Genomic DNA, 13,078 nt, shown 5'->3' on the forward strand with positions numbered 1-13,078 from the left:
TGAATATTTTAGAAGAACATGGAGCTCACCTCCAGCAACATACATTAATTAATTAGATAAATAGATGGACTATTTAAAAGTGTTTATGACACTATTGCCATATTTTTTGCCATGTTTTATAAACCAAAAAGTCCTTCACAATAACTTATATAATAGCCCTATACAAGCTCTCCTGCATAAAATAACTAAATATCTAAAAAACCACTGGCACTAGAGCACATCTGACCGGACTGCGGCGCTGCTCGCCATGTCAGGAAGTATTATCAACATCCTTCTAGTAGTCTGCTACAGATTTAAATTGTACTGCAGTCTGCATTGTTCCACCTACCCTGCTGGCTATTTCCCTTCATAAACTCCACTAGACGTTCCTCTGCAGGTGCTGCAGAAATTATTTCCTGCTGTTTGGGTTTCGGGGCACTTTTTAATAATCGTGTGGACATTTGTTCTGAAAAGGTCGGGAATATTGTGAAATAAAGCATACATCCATCTCTCCTTACCACCCTCTGCAGAATACTTCCACATTATGTTATTTGGATTGTCGGGAAACTAAAAATAAAAATAAATAAATAAATAAATAAATAAATAAATAAAATATATAAATAAAAAATAAATAAATAAAATAATTTTTGAAAATATACAAAAAAAATTTGACAGTAATGTTTACACTGTTCTGTAGGTCTATGTACTAAATAGTGAAACCAATTTTAGTTGGTTTAGTTTTTGTACAAAAGTACAATAATTGAATGTCTTTATACTACAACAATTACAGCAATCTCAAACTGAATTGTTTAAGTGAATATAAATCACTGTAAATATGTTGTTTTTATTATAAATACACTTCTATTGTTTTGTTTCAAAATCAGGTTATAAATGAATGAAATAATGCAAAAAAGTTACATTCATTAAAAAAAAAAAAAAATCATTTGTTTGTGACATCTGTAACAAAAATATAACAATCTGTGTTCCCATGTCGTGTTTTGGGTGCTCACTTGAGTTTGCCTTGTGGGGCTTGTAGTCCGCTAGGTATGGTTCAGTCCTGCTTCATAGTCTTCAGAATGAGCTCCCTCTTCTGACCTTGATATGACTGATGATTCAACCACTAAAACCAGACTGAATGCGCTGGAACTGTTGCAGATGTTTTCAGCTGCTCCTATTGTGTGTAGATCGTACCCCCCCCCCCCCCCCCCCCCCCCCATACCACAACATGTCAGGAGGTTTTCTCCCACTACTGGAGCAGCATACTTTCAAAATTGGATATTTGCATTAAAAACAAGCCTTTTTGGCCTAAAACTGCACAGAAACACCTATTTCCTCATGTTCTATTGATTTATTACAAAATTATATATAAGTCAAAATTGTGTCATGAGCACTTTCAACTAGCCAGCAGTGAGTCCTGATCTATATTTCATTAAAAACCTTTAGAGAGAGCTCAAATCTGTCAATGCAGTAATTATTCCTGAAAGCTTAGGAGTAATTGAGTGGTGCAGAGTATTATTATACAGCTACATGAAGTCTCTAGTTAGCCAAAAAAAAAAGGCACTTAAAGACTGTAATTGCTGTCAAAGGTTATGAAAGCAAATTTTATTGGTAATGCATATTAATTATAGAGTCAAGGGTATATTTTGCAAATTTTAAGCAACTATAGCAGCATATATTAAAAATCTGCAATCATATATTGATATATTTGCTATAGCACAGCAAGCTGGAGCCTGTTCCAGTAATTACCAGCCGAGAGGCAGGATACACCCTGAACAGGTTGCATGTTCATCGCATGGCCAACACAAACTTACTAATAACCACTCACACTTGTGTTCACCCCTAGGGAGAATTTAAAGTGGCCAATTAAGCTAACATGCATGTTTTTAGATGGTGGAAGGAGGAACCCACACATACACAAGCAGAACATGCACACTCCACACAGAATCCTGCTGTTTGGTACCACTCCACAGCCAAGATTCAAACCAGTGACCTTCCGGCTGTGAGGTAGCGCTGGTAAACCTGTATTTATACAATATTATAGTATTCTCAACAATGTCCTTGAAACATCTATTGTCATCCCTGTTCTGGTCGCACAAGTTTAGCAAACCTTGTTAAGTTTCTTACAGTGATGTTTCAAATGAAAATACACTTTTTTGTTATTTGTTTGAGCCTTCATAATACTTTTCCATAAGTTCCTCAAGTTTCTCTGCTTTAACGTCCAGACTTAATTTGTATTGTTTGTTTTTATTTCTAATGACAATAAACAGCAAGAAATATTTTTAAAAAATGAAGAATATCACAGTACGGTCTAATCCAAATTACAATTTTTTATTCCAACAGGTGCAAATTTAGGCTGCATGGTGGCACAGTGGTTAGCATTGTGACCTCACAGCAGGAAGGTCACTGGTTCAATCCTTGGCTGGGGAGGGGTTCAGTCAGTGGCCTTTCTGTGTGGAGTTTTCATGTTCTCCCGGGTACTCCAGGTTCTCACCGAGTACTCCGGCTTCCTCCCACCATCCAAAGACATTCATGTTAGGCTAATTGAGGGTGAGGGTGAGCGTGAGTGGTTGTTCGTCTCTGTGTGGCCCTGCAATGGACTGGAGAGCTGTCCAGGGTGTACCCTGCCTGTTGCCCAAAGACTGCTGGGATAGGCTCCAGCTTCCCCGTGACCCTGAATTGGATTAAGAGGTTCAGAACATGAATGAATGAAAGGTGCAAATTTGTATCTGTAAAAGCGGTTGTTATGATATTTAAGCTCATGTTGGTCATTTGGTATTTTGAATGCATTGGCAACAGGACACATTGTTAGTGTCAAATCTCAGATATGACAGAAAAGGAGAAGAATAATTCATTATGATATTTTAAAATGTCCATTGCCGCTAGTGGGTTGCGCTGAAAGATTTTGACCTCAATATAAAACCACGTCCAGCGGTGACATCCGAGGCATGTTTGTAAAAATCCACATCCCTGCAGTATTTCCTCTGTCTCACTCTCACTGTTTCTACACTGTTACCTCGGTGACCACTGGAGATAATCCATCATTGCATTTCTGCACTGACTGCCTACAGAGTTTTTGTATTCAAATGCAATACAAGGTTGTTGAAGCGAGACTTGTCTTTCCTTTTTCTTTTCTCTTTTTCAGGAGTGATTTCCTAAACACTAAGTCGGTTGGAATTATTGCTCAGCAGAGCAGTCATTACGTCTTATTGTTGAATGAACATAACATTCTAATTTCCCAGGTTGGTAAATAATCCTCATCCTCATCCATTGTTTTTACTCCCTTCAGGTAACATCCGAAACACAGAGCGGCTTGCTTACGACAAACAGCAGAGCTACAAGATTATAGTGTCTGCGTTCGACTGTGGTCAGAAGAAAGCCAAGGAGGATGCAGTGGTGCACATTGAAGTCAAGCCCGTCTGCAAGCCGGGATGGCAAGGTCAGAGATACAGAGGCAACCAATGTAATATTTTCACTGTTTGCTGTGATGAACAAGAACTGCCTTATGACTGTGTCGGTGAGAAGGAATCCTACGCATTGCTTAAATACCTGAATCTAAGAAATTCCTTTAACATGAAGGCAGGCAATTCAAAGCAGTTTTTGACATATTTTCTGCTTGGAAGGAATTTGATATCATTTTAGAATGAATGTCTCTTTCAGAAATCAGAGTACCTGACAGAAACCTTCGCAGGGGAGGCTGACTGGAGTTTTTTTTTTTTTTTTTTCTTTCTCCTTTAACATGCCAACATCTTGGCATTCGAATCAGCCCATCTCCCCTGCTGCTTCACCTGTCAGCACTGACAGCATCTCAGGAATCAAACTCACACTCAAACGAGAGAGTAAGATAAGAGGAGAGGGTGAAGAACGAGGTGACGAGAGAAGGTGACTGGACAGACAGTTCAAGAAAGGAAGCAAACAAAGTTCCAGTAATGGGGAGAGAGCTGGCTTTTTTACCGCCTTAGGAAAAAACACAGATCTTTGTCATCTGTTTAAATGACCCGTCCAATCATCTTATGCTGCATTTGTTCCTAATAAAACACCTAATACTTCATACAGAGCTGCAGTTTTGTCATCTAAAACAGAAAAGAAATATTTATTTATCATGTAAAGTCAACAGATAATTTGATTGGAGAGTAAATCACTTGATACATTTATGAAACACGTTGTAGCAATGTTAAATTATTTACTATCCTGCAGCAGAAATTATTTGTTGTGTAATTTATAGGACATTAATACTCACTGGTAATGTTCAGGGCTTTAATCAAGAGCCAAGAAAAAAAGAGAGAAAAGAAAACTGTTTCCCACTCACATATTTCCATTGGTCCGACAAACACTGTCAGCGTTGGTATGAAACTGGCTATGAACTGGTCGAACTGATAAGAAAGTGAATTTGCCATTTTATTGTAAATCAGGTGACATAGTTGTTGCCAGTCAGTGAAAACATGGAAAGATGTCCTGAGTTTGCATCTCTGTGATGGCAGGAGATCTTAAGCACTGCTGCCAATGTCCCAAATGTAAAACAAATATCTTGTGTAACTTGGAGTTAGAATGAAGCTCCCAGTTAGGCTGTTGTTTGGAATAACTAGGTTGTTCTTACTTACATTCAACACAGTCATTGGACCACCTTTGACTTAAAAAATAAATTAAATGTGGCGCCTTTTTTTTCTAACACTATCTCAAATATGTTTTCTGAACCACATTAGGGATATCAGACTAAAAATGACGAACAGGTACAAAAGATGATCCTTTTATCATAAGGTCAGGTGGTTAAACTGTGATAGAGATGATGTTACACACAAGATCTATCAACACAAGCACATCTCTTTTTCAAAGTGATGTGAATGAAGTTGTTTAGGGATTAGGCGGAATCGCAGAGGGAATCTCGGTCAGCAGATTGCTGAAGAGTTCAGGGACTGTGTGAAATAGTAATACATTCAGGCAGTGAAGCAGCACATTACTTTCATCTAAAGGTCATCCTAACATTAAAAATTTAGCACAAAAGGCCTGGTGAATGAAGCCATATGAGAATAAAAAGAGACAGAAGCTATTTCTGACCCAAACATAGTGTATAGGTTAATCAAGAACATGGAACCACTCACAGAAAAATATCGGCCAGATGTGAAAGATGATCCTCCCGATAACGTCTTCATCAATGTTCCATTCATTTTTTATAAATTTGGCAAATAGATATAGCTATAAAATGCAGCTGTTAGCCAATTTGAGGCTTCATCTGAAACCATTAACCGATAGCTTCAAACTATGAATAAAACATAATGCAATGATGCATTCAAACCAGTTTCTCTGTACACTCCACTGTGACCTCATTTATTGTCTGTGCAGAAGGTTAGTAATGCTTCCGAAGCTGCTTTTTGAACATGTCTTCTTGGTACTAGTAGATATTCCAACTCACCTCTACTTACCTGATCACAGTCTGTTGCCTTTTGTGATTTATCTCAAAACATATGGTATGCGATGCACACAGGTCTACACACATTTATGGGGTGAATGTTTTTCAGCACTCTAATTGAAGGTGTCTTGTACACACAGAGTTTACCATTCTGAAAATAAAAATATGATACTGGCTGCAGGACTTGGTCACAAACTTAGCTTCTTTTAAGATGCTTTAAAAGCAAGATTTGAGTTTCTCTTTGACCTTAAACATCTTTGACCTGTGAAACATTTCACCGTATAAACTTCAAGCTCCAAAGCTGCCAACCACTTTAGGTGCTTGTCATTTTCTCCACCGTCATGCTGATTTTGATACCAAGCGTAGAAAAATGCAGTTTTGTTGTTCATTTCTTGTAATAGTTGACTTAGCTGTCCCAGTTCAGTAAATCCACATTGTTTAGCTACCCCATTCTGTCTGTGTTATCAAGTGAGGAAGAAAACTGCTTCAAGAAAAAGGTCAATTTCAGTGAACTATTTACTTGTCTAAATTTGATAAGTGAAGCCCATATGAAGCATTTATCCTTACTGACATTGTTCAGTTCACTTCTATAGTCATGCTGAGGACATAACTTGTTATTTGAAAAGAGACTACCTACATACAACACACTAGTGTCTATGCACAAACTATTCCAATCATTTTGATCTTCTAAGGCTGGAACAAACGGGTGGACTATGAGCCAGGGACTGGGAGCAAGCAGCTGTTTCCCAAGATGCACTTGGAAACCTGCGGAGGTCCCTTGTCTGGTGTGAAGGCGATGGTAGAGCTGCAGACAAATCACATCGGAAAGGGCTGTGACCGTGAAACATACTCTGAAAAGTCTCTGCAAAAACTCTGTGGTGAGTAAAGCAAAAACAGAGAGAAGGAGTATAAATAAAAAAGGATGCCCTGTTAGATAGTGAGGTGCTTTTTAATAACTGAGGATTATGAGAATATTCACATCGGGATTTTAATTTAAAAAAAAAAAAAAAATTACATCATGATATCTTAACCTTTTCATTAGTTTATTTTACTGATTACCATTATGCCATTTTAATATTTATTTTATATATATTTTATTTATATATATATATATATATATATACACACACATACACATATATATATATATATGTTTATATATATATAAACGTATATATAAACATATATATATATATGTATATATATATATATATATATATACACACATACACACATACATACACATATATATATATATATATATATATATATATATATATATATATATATATATTTAGGTGCTTGTATATTTAACATTTAGAATGGAATTAAATGTCTCTAGCAAGGCTTGTTTATATGTGCTAGTTGAGGTGAAATGCCAGCAATGCTGTATCTTCTGATTGGCTTATTTAGGTGCAGCATCAGGCAGCACCGATCTTCTCCCTGCCCCCAGCGCTTCCACAAACTGGACGGTGTCTTTGCTCACTGACAACGGACGAGACAGCGACCTCATCTATAGGTTTGACGGGCATCAGGCTGCAAATATTCCAGGTCATGTGGTGCCCCAAAATCTGACGGACCAATTTACCATAGCAACATGGATGAAACACGGGCCCAGTCCTGGACTCAGAGCTGAGAAAGAAACTTTGCTTTGCAACTCTGACAAGACAGGTGAGAGATGGTCTCTCAACTACTCACTGCTAAGAGAAAACCTGGGAACCTGACATTGATTAAAATATTTGTGAATACAAGTTCAAACCAATGTTAAAGACGCAAAGTCAGTTATTGAAATGTATTTCTAACATCTTTTATCTTAAATAATTATGTATGTAATAATTATGTATGATTTAAATACTTATAGGTGGGTTAAATATTTAGGAATATTTAGGAAACTGACGATTACTTCTTTCAGACAATTGAAAACACAAATTCAAGTTTTATAAAGTGTATAATCCTATATTTTTACAATGCTTCCATAAAAAGAAAACTAAAAGATTTTATTTCCAATACACAAAAAAATGCACAGACAAACAAGGCTGATCACAATAAAGTTTGTCAGCAGTAAAAAAGAAGCATGAAGGTAATGTTGCCAAACAGAATGGACCTGCTATAACAGGAACCAGACTTGTGAACCTTGTGCAGCCAAGAGAAAAGATATTACGCTTTTAAACTGTTATACTCAATAAAAACTTTTTAAAACATCAATCACCTTCACCAAAAATAAAAATCATGAGTCAATTCAGCGCTCTTTGTCCATGGTTATATTTAACTAGAATCATGTGCTTTTGTGACTGAGCATGTGTACAATCTTCTTGTTGCAGAGATGAACCGCCACCATTACTCCTTGTATGTCCACAACTGTCGCCTGGTGTTTCTGCTCAGAAGAGATTTTACACAGATTGACGCTTTCAGACCTGCTGAGTTCCACTGGAAACTGGAGCAGGTGAGAAACATGTCTGTTAAACATGCATGCTGTTCTGTGTCGGCTTGTCGTTGCCAAACCTGAGAATGAACACAGGCTTTAGGATGGTTCTCTACAGCAAGAGATGTGCTTTTGTTGTTTATGTAGTGAAGAGAGACACTTTCCAGTCTCATTACCAGAGGTGCTCCATCACTTTCCTCAAGTCAGACCAAGGGTTAAGAAAGTAGCTGACAGCCTGGTCCTGTGGACACATGTACACCCAGGCACTAAGACCAAAAGTGGGAAGTCTCCACTATTTGTCATGTTTCAGGAGAGCTGTCAGACTTCTGTGCAGTAAAGCTATGTGTTCAGTCCTGTATTGTGCAATAGAGTTGCATCATACACTGCAGCTACTGTAGAACACACCAAAAAGGCTCCATTCGGACCAAATGTTGTTCTGTGTTTCTCCTACTTGAGTTAGACAGATGCATTTGCTGGCATTTTCAAAAACCTTCGCATTACGTAAGCTGCACTGCAGGCAGTTTTGTAAATGTCAAGCCTTCAAAGAGACATCTGTTTTTGCCTTCTCCTTTTAAGACACTGCAATCAGGGTCAGACGAGCCACGTTGGAGCAGCCACGTTTAAATGAGTCTCTGAAGTGAAAGCTTGAATGAGAATCCTCCAGCAGCTATAACATATTCAGCAGCTCTAGCTCTCTAAGCAATCACCAAGTAGAAAGAAATATTACTATATATAATAAGATATAATCTTAACAGTTTTAAAGATAAGCTGCCAATGAACTCTGCTGGAGGGAAATCTCTCATTATAACAGACTCTTCCATGCTAAGTCCTGTAATAATCAATGGTAGTTATGAATCTAATCTGAATTTAATCTACTTGTTCACCACTGGGATACAGGATACTTCCTCCTCTTTTTGAAATGATTTAGTAATGCCTTAAAATTGCTTTAAACTGTTAGGAAATGAGTTTAGCTCACTATGTTGACATGAGAGATTTGTGTGTGATGTTATATCTGCATGTGGAAATAAGAGCCTAAGACTCTATGTTTGGGATTTTTACCCAAAGATTTGTGAAGACATAACATCTCAAATGAAATAGTTATTTTTGCACCTTCATTTCCTATATCACGGGGTATATTAACCATTCCTTGTGGGAAATTACACCGCAGTGAGTGTTTTTTCTTTGTGCTACCTGTGACTGTTTTCTGGTGGGTTCTTGCCAGGAAAGAAGTTTATTACAGACCACAGGTTTAGCTAAATGCATTTTACTTAAGTCCACCATTCAGCCAGGTATTTGTTTGTTCTAAGCCAAAGGTAAATCAAAAAGTGTTTTCCACAGTCCACTGTTCTTCTCCCTGGAGGCCCTCAGATGTGAATGTGACAAAGAGGAGGGCATCCAGGCTGCAGAATGCAAACAATCATCCTCTCCATCTCACAAGCTCCATCTTATTCTCTTTCCATCATCCAGTGCAGTCAAACATATTTTATGATGATGTTATTCACCAGTGTAGACACTCATTAAATATGAATGCAAATTGGTCTAAAAATTGAGAATGACACAATGAAAAAAAAAACCAACAAAAAAAAAAACTCAGTGATTCTGTTGAACTCACTGCTGCCAATGTTGCTTCCTTTGGTAGATTTTGGTTTTCAGGCTCGTTTCTCATGAAACCAGCTCCCAGTGTGGGTAAAAACAATGTTGATACACTATTCAAATCAAGTCTTAAAACATACTTCTAAAATTATTTTATTGCTTTAATTGCTGCTCTTTTCAGACTGCTTCTAACTATTTGAATCTTTTATGTTTTCTCTGAGTCTTTTTTTCTATCATTTTACATTTTTAATTGTTCTTCTGTGATTTGCTTTGGACGGAGTTTGTGTTTAACCCTTTCATTTATGAAGAGAAATTTGATTTACTACACAGTTTGTAATAGAAACTTTAAACTTGAACAAATCAAAATGATTTACACTGACACAAAACGAAAGCAGTGATCAGTCATGTACCAGGAGGTACTTTGACCTCTGTAATACTTCTCATTGACAGAAATTAGTTTTGCAGCTCCAGCCATTTCTGATTCATCAAATACTACTTGTATCTTAATTTGACTCATACCTTCTATCATTTCAGAGTCAGTTTCTCCAGTAAAATAATCAGTTTTCTTTAAAGTAAGTGAAGAATTGTAGGCACTATTGTTTCTGTCCAAAAAGTTGGACATACTGTGGAGAGCTTGCCTCTTTTCCTGCTGAGGAGACACAAACTATTCGTCAAATGATGGTTGAACTGTAAAACAGTTTGACTGAATCTATTTCATTTCTTGAAAATCTTCTGTATATTTACAGGATGTGATATCCTGTAAAAGTCTATTATGTTCACGATTCAAATTCAGCATCCCAAGAGGTAAAAAGTTTTTATTCCGGGTGTAATGAGTCCTGTGGAACTACCTAAAATTCCACATTGAAATCTTAGTTGGCTTCGAAAGAGGACACATTTGCCTATTTTCCACTACTTATCATTTATCATTTAGAGTTTTTAGAACCTGAGGGGCCAACTACGAGCAGAAGCTGCTGTTTTACCTTGTAGCAAATAATGGGGACAGTAGTAGTAAAGACTGTTGAAAAAGGAGTGTAAGGAGAGGAGGCTGCTGGATGTCATGGCTTCAGCACTTAGTAAGGACACTCAATGGCTTCCGTGGCAACTCCATTTAGCTCTATTGATTTTGCCATTCTTATCCCAAGAGAGGTGAGGTAGAGTGGGATGAAAGAAAGCTGGCAAAGAGAAAGTGAGGGAGAAAGAGGCTTCCATTTTCCTCATCGATCGAACACTGAAGGAATGTCACATCTGACAGAAACCTTTACACACACATCTACGAGCTCTGACTTATTTGTGAATCTCACGCACACACCCACGCACGCAGTATGCTTATCTTTCGTCTTCTTTTCCAGTCACAGTAATGGACCATAGGATGGATCTCTCTTCTTTATTCACATTATCCATTTTTTCTGCGTGTGAAAGGCCTATCAGCGCTATCCAGCTGTCCTTGGGATATTCACTCAGTCACATATACCTATTCAAATGAATGTTTCCTCTTCAGTTGCCCTGAAAGCCAAAGCAAGAGCAGATGTATCTGACGTGGTATCGAAGTCACAAAGCAGATGTGAGTAAGGCAGTCACAAACGAAGCTGAATCATTTTTTCATATCAGAGTATTAGGTTTGTATGGCTCTGTAGGTTGTCCAACTACAGCAAGTGTGTGAGGTGTGACAATGAATTCAATTCCTGTTTACTCACAGCAGGGTCCGTGCAGGCATGGAGCAAATATTGCATGAGCAGTAAGATGAGAGACAGGTAATTAATATTTATCTCAGCTTAGACACGAGATTCAAGATGACAAAAGAAAGAGCTTTATTCAACATTAATGGTGGTAAAATCAAGCTTTTGCCTCAGAATTGTTGGTATTTGCAAAGCCTGGACGCTCTAGAAACCCCCCGCTGTTTATCATTTATGTTGTACATCAGTAATAGTCCCTTCATGCTGGAGTGAAACAAGATTACTCTCTGTGCTTGTCAGTAACACATCTACCGTTATCTGCCTTATCTCCCTGCTATCACCATGGCCATTGTACCCTAGCTTGTTCTCTGCTCTGTGTTGATTAGAAATCATGTTTTGCTTCTTAAGAGGTTAATTGGATGGTTTAGATGGTGGTGGTGCGTGGCTGTACTGTCTCTCTCTTCTGTTTGTTCTAGATATCAGGATGTACTGAAGTGTTGCTTCAGAGAGTTATTTAGCATCATCTTAACCACAAAATTAAAATCAGTTTGAACTGGTCAAAACCCACCAACACCCACTGAAATCCTGCTTTTGAATGGAATAGAAAAGGATTTCATTGGCATTCAGTCCCCAATCAATTGCCTCTACAGTAGTCACAGGTACTTATAAGCTCTGGCTTTGATTAGCATTGATGGGAAGATAACACCTGGGTGCACATGTGAATTTTAAATCAGGTTACTGCACTCAGGGCTGCAGGACTGAGTACAGTTCACTTTTTATTGACTGAGACACACATTTGCCAACCTTAACATCTCACACAGAGGCTCGGAGATTGACATCAACAGCTTGCAGGCAAAAAGCCTGATTGATTATACCTGTCTGCCTGGCAGCTGGTAGGTCATTCTCAGCCCTACTGTGGGGAGTGGATGTCCAAGATCCAGTCTAGACAAAAAAAAAAAAAAATCTCATTTAGATAAACAAAAATGACCGTTTAGTGTCCATTATGTTTCATCTGGTGTTATTGTTCATTGATTTTTTACTCCATTTTCTTTTAAACAAATCATTGTAACTTTGCATGTCATTCTGTACGAAAGCTTAAGATGCTGTCGGCTTTTCACACAAATGCACGTCAAGGTAATTCACATTTTCACACATCTGTTGCAACACAACATAAAAGGAAGAGAGCATCAGAGAACATGTTGGGGTTTGCCTCCAGCATAAACATTTCATTGCATTTCATTTCATTTGTTTCCACCGTTTTTCAGAAGCCTTCATTTACGCATTTAGCTGGAGTTTGTGTCCAATAGGTGCATCATATGTTGCACCTTAACCACATCATCACAGACATGTAAATGCCTTGAATGTGCTGAGGGATAGCAGTCATACTTGTAAGGAAAAGGAGCCCATAATTTTTCTGATGTTGTGAATAATACATATGCTGGCTGTAGTACGGAGACATTTAATATTATCATTCACAATGATATTTAAACTAAATTCAATTATTTATGTGAACCAAAATGACAAATCAGTGCATTAAAAAAACGAAAACCACCCCTTCATACAACAGCTTTGACTTAACTGGACTTTTGCTATATTGTCATTTGTCATTCCGGTATATTTGCTGATGTACTTGAGATCATTGTCCTGTTGTATGACCCAGTTTCATACAGACAGATTGTCTCATCTCTCACTCCAGAATACTTTGGTATACAGAAGAGTTTATGGTTAAACCAATGACTAAAATGTGTCAAGGTCCTTCGGTTCCCAAACAAGCCTGAATCATCAGCTGTCCTCTATAATTTGTACGAATTTACTGTGTTTGTTTCTCATCTGTCCAGAGTGCATTGCTCCAGAAGTGCTATAGTTTGTTCAGATGCAACATTGCAAACGTGAGCGGTGCTGTATTGTCTTCTTAGACAGAGGAGGTTTTCTCTTTATAGACACTATAAACAGACCATACTTGGTCAGTCTTCTAATTGAATAATCATGAAATTTAACAATAACATG

At 37.7% G+C, this 13,078-nt stretch overlaps 1 protein-coding gene across 1 annotated transcript in view; it reads left to right on the forward strand.

The window, feature by feature from the left end:
• The window catches only part of clstn2a (calsyntenin 2a), a gene marked incomplete at both ends in the record, with an annotated part of 177,969 nt that overhangs the window by 139,722 nt on the left and 25,169 nt on the right, over nt 1–13,078 (forward strand). Inside the window, 4 exons of the mRNA XM_079244427.1 lie at nt 3,266–3,415; nt 6,076–6,261; nt 6,797–7,054; nt 7,705–7,826. Coding sequence (XP_079100553.1) covers nt 3,266–3,415; nt 6,076–6,261; nt 6,797–7,054; nt 7,705–7,826 — 716 coding nt within the window. The remainder of the gene's footprint in view (nt 1–3,265; nt 3,416–6,075; nt 6,262–6,796; nt 7,055–7,704; nt 7,827–13,078) is intronic.

The sequence above is a fragment of the Telmatherina bonti genome (assembly GCF_933228915.1).
Source record: "Telmatherina bonti genome assembly, chromosome: 7".
In the NCBI taxonomy this organism is placed as follows: Eukaryota; Metazoa; Chordata; class Actinopteri; order Atheriniformes; family Telmatherinidae; genus Telmatherina; species Telmatherina bonti.